This window comes from Marmota flaviventris, chromosome 2, assembly GCF_047511675.1.
Source record: "Marmota flaviventris isolate mMarFla1 chromosome 2, mMarFla1.hap1, whole genome shotgun sequence".
NCBI classification, from domain to species: domain Eukaryota; kingdom Metazoa; phylum Chordata; class Mammalia; order Rodentia; family Sciuridae; genus Marmota; species Marmota flaviventris.
In genome coordinates, this window is record NC_092499.1 from 179,635,826 (window position 1) to 179,649,077 (window position 13,252).

The 13,252-nt window shown below is 48.2% G+C and overlaps 1 protein-coding gene across 4 annotated transcripts in view; it reads left to right on the forward strand.

Moving 5' to 3' along the window:
* The first annotated feature begins 8,476 nt into the window (after positions 1-8,476).
* Znf341 (zinc finger protein 341) overlaps positions 8,477-13,252 on the forward strand; it is a 43,055-nt gene continuing 38,279 nt past the window's right edge. For 2 of the 4 annotated variants that reach the window (XM_027945246.3, XM_027945248.3), the window contains exons 1-2: positions 8,477-8,543; positions 12,960-13,070. In XM_027945246.3, the coding sequence (XP_027801047.2) occupies positions 8,513-8,543; positions 12,960-13,070 (142 nt within the window). In that variant the 5' untranslated portion in view covers positions 8,477-8,512. Of the gene's footprint in view, positions 8,544-9,892; positions 10,353-12,959; positions 13,071-13,252 lie in introns of those variants that run through there. The other 2 variants (XM_027945245.3, XM_027945247.3) reach the window with 1 other exon arrangement.

Below are 13,252 nucleotides of genomic sequence, written 5' to 3' on the forward strand. Positions count from 1 at the left end.
ATAGGCATTTTCTATTAATAAAGATTTTATATACCAAAAAGGCATGTATTTGTATACACATATATGTATGTGTGATATATATCCTCTTATAAACACTGACATGCTAAACAGTGTGAGGAATGTCTGGGCCAATTATTGAGTGCAAGCTGGTAATAAGATAATAAACAATAGAATTCAAATACTGGTGCACTCAAGCCACTTATGATATGAGGGCATTTGCAAATATTGAAACTGTGAGTTTCAGTTTGTCAACCACACAGGAAAAGAGGGAGAGAAGTGTCAGCCCATGGCCTGCCCAAAGTGGGGAGTCTTAAAGCAGAATCTCCTCACATTAAGCTGAGATACTGCCCCCCAAGAGTTTCACTTTTTGGTCTAATGCGATAAGAACCCACTGACAACATGAAGAACTTGTGCAACCGGATTGGCTGGGCCCAGGGAAGTGCAGAAAACACTGTCTGGGGTTGAGCAGAAAAGTTGAAGAGAAAGGACAAATTAATTGTTTGAAAGCCCTTCCTTGGGAAGTTGTAACCATTGACGAGTTCTAGCGCAGCCCAGGAAGTAGAGACTGGTGAATCAAGCTACAAACGGGGAACCTGGCTTGAGGTGATAAATAATGAAGAGTGACCCACACCCTTGACAAAAGCAAATACAAACCCTCTCTGGAGAAGGGCATATCCATCTTTGGTTTCAGGGAACCACCATAAATAATTCTTCAAGTATGATGCCCATCACAGAGATACCAGACTCCCAAGACAATGCGAAGAACCAACAGATTAACATAGATTTCAGATATTATAATATACAGACAGGTTTTAAGAAAATAGTGAACACAAAATTCAAAGTTAGAAAATAGCAACAAATAACAAAAAACTTTTAAAAATATAGTTAATTTGAAAAGGAACTACATAGAAACTTTTAGAAATGTCACCTGCTATTTGCATGGAGAATTTGTCACTAAGCCATGACATAGTCTGGCATCAGCAGAGGATATTTGGAAATTCTTTGGTTTAGTAAGTTCTTCCAGGTGGCATCTTTTGCTAATCCCTTTCATACATAGATGAAAAAATTCTGCCCTTACCAGCCTCCCAGGGTGGTAAGGGTAAAGAGTTGCTACAATAGAAACACTTATTACCTCGTGACACTTTTTAATTTACACAACTCTGAGACTCTCAATAATAGGGACCTTTGACCAGATAAATAAAATTTATTTAATGAGCATCCTGGAATACTTATTGAATATCAGAAATTGTTTTCTTTTTTGGGGGGTGTACTGGGGATTGAACTCAGGGGCACTCAACCACTGAGCCACATCCCCAGCCCTCTTTTGTCTTTTATTTAGAAACAGGGTCTCTCTGAGTTGCTAAGCACCTCACCGTTGCTGAGGCTGGCTTTGAACTCACAATCCTCCTGCCTCAGCCTCCCGAGAGGCTGGGATTACAGGCATTCGCCACTGTGCCTGGCTTCCCCCTTCCCCCACCTTTTTTTTGTTTCTTGGCAGTGCTGAGGCCAACCCAGGGCTTCCTGCATGGTAGGCGAGTGCTGTACCACCGAGCCCCAGCCCCAGCCCCTGAATGCTTTGTTAATGATTTCCTTGTCACAACGACCTAAGAAGTAGTTTCTATAACCATGCCCACTTATCCTCTGGGAGACTGAGGCACAGAAAAGCAAGATGATACTGCTAATAAGGGATGGGGCCAGGTTGGAGTCCAAGCCTCCTGCCTTGGCTCCAGAGTTCTTTATCTTAACCACTATATTAGTTTTCTAAGGTTGCCATCACAATATACTACAGACTGGGTGGCATAGCAACATAAATATTCTCACAATTCTGGAGGCTAGAGGTTCAAATTCAGGGGGTCAGTAAGTTTACTTTTTCCTGAGGCCTCTCTCCTTGGCTTGCTAATAGCCACCTTCTGTGTCCTCACATGATTGCCCGCTCTGCCCACCTCGGTGGGTCCTCGCATTTTCCATATAAGCACATCATATCGGATTAGGGCCCACTTATGTGACCTCAATCAGCTTTAGTTACCTCTGGAAAAGCCCTATCTCCAAATACTGCCACATTCTGAGGTATGTGAATTCTGGTGGCAGTGGGGGAATGTCACAAGTTCAGTCCATAACAGTTGCCATGCTTTTCTGCCTCGTCTCAATGCCGACAAGTCTAACAAGAGGGTGATACCCAGCGCTGCTCCCTGTGTGTCCTCTACTCCTCTTCCACTGGGAGTTTGGTTCCAGTGCCTCATGATTCTCCCCTCCCGATACAGAAGTCAACTTATCTGGGGTAGCTGGGACACTCACTGTGGAGTGGGACACTAGAAATTCCTCAAACTTTCCCTTTTCCCTACTTGGCTCTATGCCTGGAATTGCTACATGACTCCTTGTCCCAGAAGTCTCTAAGCTGCGATTAGCCACCAGACTAAGCTGTTCAGTGTCAACTAGGTGGCCTTGAGGAAATGGGACATGGGACTAATAAAATGTTGGTGTTGAAAGCTTGTGGCAGGAGGCTGCCTGCCTGCTGGGGTGGGGCTCTAGAGCTCTGCATCTCAGAGCCCTTCATGAGCTGTCCCATCAAGTCAGGGCATTTCCACGGTTGCCTCTGTGCCAAGCCTTGAGATCCAACTGTTACCACAATCTCAGTCCTTGTTCCCAGTGATGCCAATTCATGCCAACTTAATCATGAGGGCACAGTCTTGAGAAAAAGGAAAAAAGTGTTATTGCTTTGCAAGTAAAGAAGAAACACAGGGGATTCCTGTCCCAGAGGCTGCAATTCTGTCCATCAGGAGGAACAGGGGGATTTTAAAGAACTCCTTCAAGGGTTGCATCAGTAGGGGGTCCGGGGCCACCCTAACTGTGTTAGGTATTCACTTCTTAGATCCTCTGGCAGATAGCTCCTTCCTTGGCAAGTGTGTTCATGGGCAATTAACTAGGGGAAGATAACACAGTCACCCTAATCTTGTTAGACAGGGGGAGGGGGAGAAGAGAAAAAAACATGTTCTTTTAAAAATAAGCCTGAGAGCAAGGAGGGCTATATTCAAAAGGTGAAGTGGCCCACTGTGCCCACCCCCACCACACTCCTTCTGAAAGGTTAAAGAAATTGAAATGTAAAAGATAAGATTTGTTTCAAGTTCTGTAAAGTTTATAAGTTCTGTTAAGTTGTATTTGGAACCCGAAATTCATGTGGAAGTTTAAAACAACTCCCGGAAAAGCCAGTGAAATGTATGTTGAAATCTCCCCTGACCATCTGGTTGCTCTGTAAAAACAACCCCCTCCCCAGAAACCGTGCAGTCCGGCATGTACACACCTCAGGGCTTAAGCCAATCAGTTCATATGTATACCCTTCTTTGTGCTGACCAATCACCCCTACCCGACCTGTTCCCGCCAGTGAATGTACTAATCATGGTTGAGTTGTTGTTTGATTTTCCAGCGGCGTGTGATGATTTGTTATGCTGAACGTGAAGTCCCTGCCCCTTTTCAAAAAATGTATATAAGCCCTGCTCAAGCTGTACTGCGGAGGGCTCTTTGCTCTCCGCTCCTCTGAAGTGAGCTCTGAGCCCCAGCATGCTGGACCCCCAATAAACCCTTTGCTGTTGCATGAGACAGTCTCTTGGTGGTCTTTTCCTCTGACGTTCGCCCAACCTTTTCACTTCAACATAGGGCTCCCTATGGAAGGAGTGGAGAAAAACAGAACCGCCAATAGCGGAGTATCACATAATAGGGGTTTTGTTAGACCAGGATGAAGAAAAGACCACTGACTCCAATTAAAATCAAATTAAAGCAAGCTTATTATTTCGACCGGCCAGGCTGCCTCTCCCTCCCAAAATGGCAGGAACAAGACAGCACCCCAGCTTTCCTGCAGCCCAGCTTTATAGCTCAGAAAGTTACTCAAAGTGGGGTTACAGATAACAGAACTCTGACGAGCATCACACTGATGGTAGTTTACATTTTTTGCTGGCCCCAACATCAGAATTTATGAGGACCATTAGAGCCTCAGAGAGGGTCGTTGTCTGGCCAGGGAAGGCCAAGATTTGTGAGGCGTCACTAAAGTTTCAGAGAGGGCTGCTATCTGGTCAGAGAGCCAGGCATGGGTGAGTTCAAGGCACGGGCAGGCATTCCAAGCAGGTTCAGAATTCGCAGTAATTTATAGTAAAGCCGAAATTATCTTTTCATGGCTTTGTGGCGAGATGGCTCCCAATTTTAAGAAAAGATCAGGTTGGGTCTATCATTTGTACCAGGCACTGGAGAACCTAAAATGGCAAAGGAGGGTTTAAAGCCATCCTGGAGGTCAGGGAGAGCTTGTCAGAGGAGGCAAGAAGGCACATTCCCATTGTTCTGATGAAGGTAGGAAAACAGCCTTTCAGGAAGAGAGAACAGCATGTGCAAATGCCCTGTAGAGCTGATAAAAGTATACCGTAACCAACTCCAGTCAGAACAATAGCAGCAATAATAAGGGTTGGCAAGGATGTGGGGGGAAAGGCACACTCAGACATGGCTGGTGGGACTGCAAATTGGTGCAACCACTATGGAAAGCAGTATGGAGACCCTCAGAAGACTGGGAATGGAACCACCATTGGACCCAGCTATCCCACGCCTCAGTCTATACCTAAAGGACTTAAAATCAGCATACTTACAGGGACGCAGTCACATCGGTGTTTATAGCAGTTCAATTCACAATAGCTAAACTATGGAATCAACCTAGATGCCCTTCAACAGATAAATGGATAAAGAAAATATGGTATATATACACAATGGAATACTACTCAGCCTTAAAGGAGAATGAAATTATGGCATTTGGAAGTAAATGGATGGAACTAGAGAATATCATGCTAAGTGAAATGAGCCAATCCCAAAAAACCAAAAGCCAAATGGTTTCTCTGATAAACGGATGCTGATCCTCAAAGGGCGGGGGAGGGGGAGAGAGGGAAGAAGGAAGGAACTTTGGTTTGTGTAGAAGGGAGTGAGGGGAGGGGTGGGGCTGTGGGGATGGGAAGGACAGTAGAATGAGACAGACATTTTACCCTATATACATGTATGATTACACTGCTAGAGTGACTCTGCACCATGTACAGCCAGAGGAATGAGAAGTTGTGCTCCATTTGTGTACAATATGTCAAAATGCATTCTACTGTAAAATAAATAAATAAGAATAAAATTTAAATATGCTGTGATCAAAATATACTATGTGCATGTTGGAAAACCACCATGTTTTGTGTTGCTTTTTGTTAGTGGAATCTTCTTCTTTTGTAATTTTTAGTTGTGGAAGGACACAATGACTTTATTTTATTCAGTGCCTCACACAGGCTATGCAAGTGCTCTATCACTAAGCCACAACCCCAGCCTCCATCCTCAGCATTTAAAAAAAAAATTCTGTCGTTGTAGGTGAACAGAATGCCTTTATTTTATCTGTTTATTTTTATGTGGTGCCGAGGATGGAACCCAGTGTCTCACGCATGCTAGGCAAGTGCTCTACCACTGAGCCACAGCCACAGCCCAATCCCCAGCATTTTTTACTTTTTATTTATTTATTTTTAACATTTTTTTTAGTTTTGGGTGGACACAATATCTTTATTTTACATTTATGTGTGCTGAGGATCGAACCCAGTGCCTCATGCATGCAAGGTGAGCGCTCTACCACTGAGCTACCACCCCAGCCCCATTTTTTATTTTTTATTTTGAGACAATGGCTCACTAAGTAGCCCAGGCTGACCTCAAACTTTTGATCCTCTGTGCTCAGTCTCCATGTAGCTGGAGGCCTAAGGCACTGCACCTGCCCCCTCTGCCTTTCTTTTCTTTTTTAAAATATATATATTTTTTAGTTGTAGATGGGCACAATACCTTTATCTTGTGTGATTATTTTTATGTGGTGCTGAGGATGGAATCCAGTCCTCACACCTGCCAGGTGAGTGCTCTACCACTGAGCCCCACCCCAGTGTCCGCTCTGTTCTTCGTGTTCTCTCTTCGTATAGCTGACTCCAGCTCATTTCTCAGGTCCATCTCCTCAGAGAGACCCTTCCTGATCACCCTCACTAAAACAGCCTCGTTTTCTCTCAGAAAAAATTAAAGTCACAGAACCTTCTCTCTCTCTTGTTTACAGCCTATCTCGCCTGCTAGACCATGATTCTATAAAGGCAAGGATTTTTGTCTTTTTGTCAGGGATGTGTCCCCAGCATTTAGAACAGTACAGCACATAGTAGACGTCCAAAATTTTAAAAAATGAATGTGGATATATTATTACTTGAATAATAATAATAATAATAATAATAATAATAATAATAATAATAAAGTTATACGAAGAGGGAACCCTGCTCTTACTCCTACCAGAGAGGCAATAGGTAGGCCCTGGGTCTCAAGTTTCCCAGGAAAGGAGCCAGGTATAGAGTCTAGAAGAGGGGGTTTTCTGTGGGAGATATTTGCTCAGGGCTCATGTGCAAGGGGGAATGGAGAGGGTGGTGGTAGTAGTGGGGGAACAGGGGTGATTCAGAGCAGGATGGGGAGTTCATTGTTAGAAATGAGTCTTGGGTGGTGGATAAACAGAGGGTCTGTGCAGCAAGTCATCAGAACAGTGAACTGGCAGCATTCCACAAGGGGAGAAGCTTTGAATGAATATTGCTTAATTTTTAGGATAAATGTATTTATTCATTTATTTGGGTGCTGGGGATTGAACCCAGGGCTTCACACATACTGTGCAGTGTTCTACCACTGAGCTACACACCCTCCTTAGGGGATCTGTATGTAGTGGTTTGGGGGTCTGCAGAATGAAAGTAGATGGGCTGGGGATGCACCTCAGTACAGCACGGGGTAGAGCACTTCCCTAGCAAGACCCAGGGCCCTGGGTTCAATCCCCAGAACCATTAAAGATTTTTTAAAAATTCATTTTATTTTTGGTACCAGGGATTGAACTCAAGGGCACTCAACCACTGAGCCACAATCCCAGCCCTATTTCGTATTTTATTTAGAGACAGGGTCTCACTGAATTAGTTGCTCAGCACCTCACTGTTGCCGAGGCTGGGTCTGAACTCGAGATCCTGCTGCCTCAGCCTCCTGAGCCACTGGGATTACAGACGTGCGCCACCGTGCCCGGCTAAAAAACATAATAATTTTTAAGATTGAATGTCAGTGGTAGAGCGCTTGCCTAGCATGTTTGAGGCACTGGGCACTGTTTACAGCCTATCTCGCCTGCTAGACTATGATTCCATGATCCTCAGCACCACATATAAATAAATAAAATAAAGGTTCATTGAAAACTAAAAAATATTAAAAAAAAAAAAGATTGAATGTCTGTTTTCTCCCACTCCTTCATGGGAAAGGATCAGTGAATTTTTAGAGCTAAGAGAATTTGGTTGTATAGAGGGTGAGGGTGTGTGTGTGTGTGTGTGTGTGTGTGTGTGTGAGAGAGAGAGAGAGAGAGAGAGAGAGAATGAATGAATCTGGGGGAAGATACAGAGAGAGGTAGGTGGGAGGGTCCCTGTGAGACCTTGAATGGACCTCTGTGAGGCTGGGCTGGGAGTGACTGGCTGAGCACTGGGGGTTTATGTATCAAAAATAGGGTCTTTAGCAGGGCTCAGCACATGCCTGTAATCCCAGCTACTCAGGAGACTGAGGCAGGAGGATCTCAAGTTTGAGGCCAGCCTAGGAAATTTAGGGAGACCCTCAGCAATCCAGCAAGACCTTGTTTCAAAAAAGAAAATGGGAGTCCCTGGGGAAGCAGGAATGGATCCATAGGAAAGGAAAATAGGAGGCCCCCGAAAGGTGGAAATGGGGGGGGTCTTCAGCCATGGAGGAATCTGAGGTGATAGGGGATTTTTTTTTTCAGTGTCACAAGCTTTTTATTATTTATTTATTTATTTAATCTACACATGACATTACAATGATCTTGGCAATTCATACATTTGTATCATTGGGGTATAATTTCTCATTTTTCTGATTGTACAGATTGCAGAATCACACTGGTCATAGAGTCACCTATATACATACATCAATCATAATGTCTGTTCTATTCTGCTGCCCTGATTAAGCCCAGGCAGTGATGGGAAGTTACACGAGGAGAGACCGGTGGTGGGGAAAGATGGGGGCTTCCGCGGGAGGGAAGTCTGTGACAAGGGGTGGAACCTGGGTCGCCCAGTTGGGGTTTGCGGGAGTCCTTGTGACAGAGTCGAGTGGTCCGCGTGAGCTGGAGCTGGTGTTGCAAAGTTGGGATGGGAGCAGGGTCGGGCTGTCGGTGGGGGGTCTGGTCTGGTGAGTGGTTCAGATAACAGGGCGGGAGGGTCCCCTGGGCGCGGCCCACTGAGGTCCTCCAGGGAGGTGGGGATGGGGCCCGGAGGCGCCAGACACTGCGCCACCGGGGCGAGATGCGGGAGCCTAGGGACGCTGGGGTCCCGCCAGCAGTGGCCGGGGGCTCGGCGGCGGCTCTCGGGCGCCCCCTGGCGGCCCCAACCCCGCCACCGCCGCTGCTCCCACAATGCTCGCGTAGCCCGGCTTGGGCTCCCGCGGCGGCTGCGGCGGCGGCGGCGGCTCCAAGATGGCGCAGGCGATCTTCGAGGCCCTGGAGGGTGAGCAGCTACGGGGCCCGTGGAGGCGGCTGTTCCGCGCTGCGCCCCCTCCCGCCGCGCCCTCGCAGTGCCGGGCCCAGGGCGCGCGGCGGCCTCGGGGCGGAGGGCGCGGGGCCCGGAACAGCCGCGGGGCGGGAGGGGCGCAGGCGAGAAGAGCCGCTGGAGCCGCGGTCCGGCGGGGAGGGCGCAGCGGGACCGGAACAGCCGCGGGAGCCGAGGCCTGGCGTGGGCACCGGTCCCCGAACAGCCGTCGAGAGCTGGTCCAGCGGGGAGGGGGCCGCGGGCCCGGAACAGCTCCAGCCTCAGGGCCTCGGGCCGGCGCGGGAAGGGTGTCCCGGCGGGAACAGCCGGGCCGCGCCGCTGCTCCGCAGGACCCGGGCGCGGAGGGACGCGGTGCAGGAGCCGCTGACCCGCGCCAGGGCTTGGGCAGCTGGGCCAGCGCCCTGCCCATGAAGAGCTTCCGTGTGCGAACTGTGCCTCGTGCTGGCACGTAGTCCCTTATATGCAGACTGGCAAGGGAGAGGCGCCATCGGTGTGCAGGCTCGAGACTAGCAGTTCACAGACCCAAGCCCGCACACCTGGGCTTCTACCGCGTGTGCCCTGCTGGGGCACCGACTGTTGCACACTCAGACCAACACACGATGCCCGCCGGCGTGTGCCTGGCGGGATGCGGTGCTCTCAGATCCAAGCTGTAAATACTGGGTGCCCACTGACTGGCCCTTGATCTGCAGGATCCCGGGATGGAGAGTGGTTCTTAGCCTCAGAGAATCGGAGGCTTCAGATACAGCAAACTTGGAGCGCCTCCGTGTGCACCTGCTGGCATCAGGGGGCAAGGGTAGCCTTAGCTACTCCGGACCAGGGCACACAGTAGACCCTGGGGGAAATACAGACCCTAGAAAGATGAGTAATCGGCTAGAATGCAAACGGAAGTGGATTGAGCTGGTGGGGCTGGGGTGGGGTGAGGTGGGGTGGGTGGTGGGAGGAGACTTTGAGTTCTGCACCTCCCTTGGAAATCTGGGCCACTTGCTTTACTTCTTGAACGGTTAAGAGTTCTCACCATGGAGGGGGGTTCAATTTCAAGAATAGTCATTGAGCCAGACACACTTCCCATCTGCACCCTCCAGTCTAGTGGTTGTGGTGGAGAGAGACATAGAAATAGCAATTGTAGAAATGATAGAATTCTAGAAAAGGTAGATGGTGAAAGAAGATCTCAGCTGGCCATTTGTGCAAAATGAAGAAAATAGGGGTGATGGATGTGAAGGGTGAGGGTCAGTGGGGGTTCTGTGTGGGAGGATAAGAAGATGGAGTGAGGCCTTTCTCTTTCATCTGCACTATTAGAATAATAATTACAAGAATTAATTTGTGTATTGAATAAAGAAGAAATTAAAAGAGAAATCAGCTGGGACTAGAGCTTGTGGTAGAGGAGGGTCATGCACAAGCTCTGGGTTCAGTTCCCAACACCAAAATATAAATGAATAAGTAAAAGAGAAATCAGCCCCTAGGACATCACCATGCCTGCTGGGCGAGGGAAGGGCAGCAGGCCTGAAGATCCAGGGGAGAGGGTCATCTGAATGACCCAGGCGGTGGGAATTGCATTTGCAAAGCTCTCCCCTGGTTTCTCATGCAGGGGAGCAGCTAGAGAAGAGGCTTCCATTGGTTTGATGAAGCTTCTGAACTTTATCTTGGGATCAGTGTGGAGCTAAGAAAAGATTTTCAGCAGGGGAGCCGCACAAGCTAATGTATGTTTTATAAAGTTCACCATGGCCTCTGCGGGAACAGACTGGAGGGGGCCAGAGTGGCTCTTGGGAGGTGAGTGAGGACTCTTCCCAGAGTCAGCTGAGAACTGATGGTGGCCCCGGCCAGGGGACAGCTGAGGGGATTGAAAGAGTGGATCTGAGACAAACTTGGTAGCTAGGTTTGCTAAAAGTCCAGAAAGTGGAGGAGGGAGCAGTAGGTAAGGAAAGAATGAAGGGGTACCCAAGAGGCATTTTGGGAGTGGTGCTCTGTTCTGTCTGTGTGTGGTACTGGGGATTGAACCCAGGGATGCTCTACCACTGAGCTGTATCCCCAGCCCTTCTGTATTTTTTTTTATTTTGAGATAGGGTCTTGCTAAGTTATTTAGGCTGGACTGAAACTTTCTATCTTCCCTCAGCCTCCACAGTCTCTTGAGATTATTGGTGTGTGTCCCCACACCCAGTTGAATCCCACTATTATTTAAAATTATAATGCACCAATTAAAAAATAATAGAATGATCCCCTATATCCTATACCCAGTCTCCCCCAGTGGTAACATCTTGTAACACTAGAGAATATAACTGTCAATCAACACAAAACAGTTCTGTCACTACCAGGTGTTGTCCTTTTCTAGCCACATCACAAATCCTTCTTCTATTCACATCATCCTTGACCCCTGGCAACTGCTAATCTGCTCTGTTTCTAAAGTTTTGTCATTTAAAGAATATTATAGGGCTGGGGGGTAGCTCACTGGCAGAGCACTTGCCTAGCATGTGCAGGGCCCTGGGTTCAGTCCCTAGCACCCACACACTCACAAAAGAACATCCTATTAATGGAATTGTAGAATATATAACCTTTGAGACTTGCTTTTTTCCCCACACATCTCAGTTGAAGGTTGATTCAAGTTGTTGTGGCTATCAGTAGGTTGTTCCTTTTCTTTTTTGGGGAGGGGTAACTGAGGGTTGAATTCAGGGCACTTGACCACTGAGCCACACCCTCAGCCCTATTTTGTATTTTATTTAGAGACAGGATCTCACTGAGTTGCCTAACACCTCACTTTTGCTGAGGCTGGCTTTGAACTTGCAATCCTCCTGCCTCAGCCTCTCGAGCCACTGGGATAATAGATGTGTGCCCTTTTGCGTGGCTAGTTTTTTCCTATTGCTGAATATTTCATGGTATGGATGATCCAGTTTAACCATTTGTCCACTGGAGGGTCTTCTGAAATGTTTCCAGATTTTTAAAATCATGAGTAAAAGTTCTGTGGACATTCATGTACAGATTTGTACCCAGATTCTAAAACACAGTTTTGCATCCCGCTCAGGGACAGGATAGGAAAGAGTCCAGACAGAAGGAACCTCTGGAAATAGCAATGTTTAGGGAGCAGACAGGAGAGGAAAGGAGGTGTGTGCTAGACGGCTTTTTATAACTATGATGAAATGCCTGAGATAAACAGCTTAAAGGGTGAAAGATTAATTCGGCTCATGATTCCAGAGGTTTCAGTCCCTAGTCAGCTGGCCCCATTGCTGTGGGCCTGTGATAAGGCAGAACACTGCCTCACCACATCTTGGCAGGGAGGGCCAGGGACAAGAATGTATTCTTTGCAGAGCATGTCCCCAAGGACGCACTTCCTCCCACCAGGCCCCACCTCCTAGTTTCCACCCCTTTCCAGTAGTCCATTCAAGCATGAACCCATCAGAGGTTAGTCTGTTAATGAGATCAGACCTTCATGATCCAATCACTTCCCAAAGCCCCACTTCTGACTATTGCTGCATTGGGGACCATGCCTTCAACACATGAGGCTTTGGGGGATATTCCGTATCTAAACTACAGCAAGTCCCCAGAAAGGAGGAGGAGACCTTGGAAGGGTGGTACCTGGAGCCAAGAAGGAAGTGTTCCATGGCATGTCTGGATGCTGCCAGGTGGTCTTTGGTGTAGGTGGAAGCTTAAGTCCCTCTGGAGCAGGAGGATTGGAAGGTAGGTAGATGAAGAGCAGGACAGCCTTCAGCAGATGCTTGATAGTGAAGGGAAGACAGATGGGAACAAAGAAGGCCAGGGTGCCCGGATGCAGACAGACTTTGAGATATGCGGCATGGGTGAGAAAGATTTCCAGAGGGGCTCCACGGTTTAGGATTAGAGGTAGCCATCAGTAAGAGAGGAATCCAAACTAGCAGTGACGGAAAGAGGCTGGAACATTGTTTGTTTCATGGGAGAATCCAGCGGAAGTCAGTTTGCAGTGTGAGGATGGCAGGTACAGGCTTCTCACAGGCCCAGAATCTTTCCAAATCTCTCTCTCTCTCTCTCTCTCTCTCTCTCTCTCTCTCTCTCTCTCTCTCTCTCGTGCCAGGGATTAAACCCAGGGTGCTTAACTGCTGAGCCACCTCCCCAGCCCTATTTTGTATTTTCTTTAGAGACAGGGGCTCACTGAGTTGCTTAGCGTCTCACTTTTGCTGGGGCTGGCTTTGAACTTTCAATCCTCTTGCCTCAGCCTCCTGAGCTGCTGGCATTACAGATGTGTGCAACCGTGCCCAGCAAATCTTGGGATCTGTTACAGGGCAGTAGGAGAGAACATCTACTGGGCGCTGCCAGCTGTCTCTACCTGGTGTTGCAGTGGGTCTGGCTCGGGAGGATGAAGACAGCAAGGTCTGGGCCCACTTTCCTCAGAGCCCGTGTTGTCTTTTTCAGGAATGGACAATCAGACTGTTCTGGCCGTCCAGTCATTGTTGGATGGCCAAGGAGCAGTCCCTGATCCAACAGGCCAGAATGTCAGTGCGCCCCCTGCCATCCAGCCATTGGGTGAGTATCTGCTCTACCCACCAGTGGAGAGTCAGTGGCTCCGAGCTTAGGAAGAGCACGTAGAGCTCCTGTGGGGGCGTGGGAGTAAACTGTCACTGGGTCCCCAGGATATCCCTGGGAATCTGAACCCTGTCTCCCACCCTCCCAGCCTGGACCTTCAGGTTTATTCAGGCCTTCTCTGC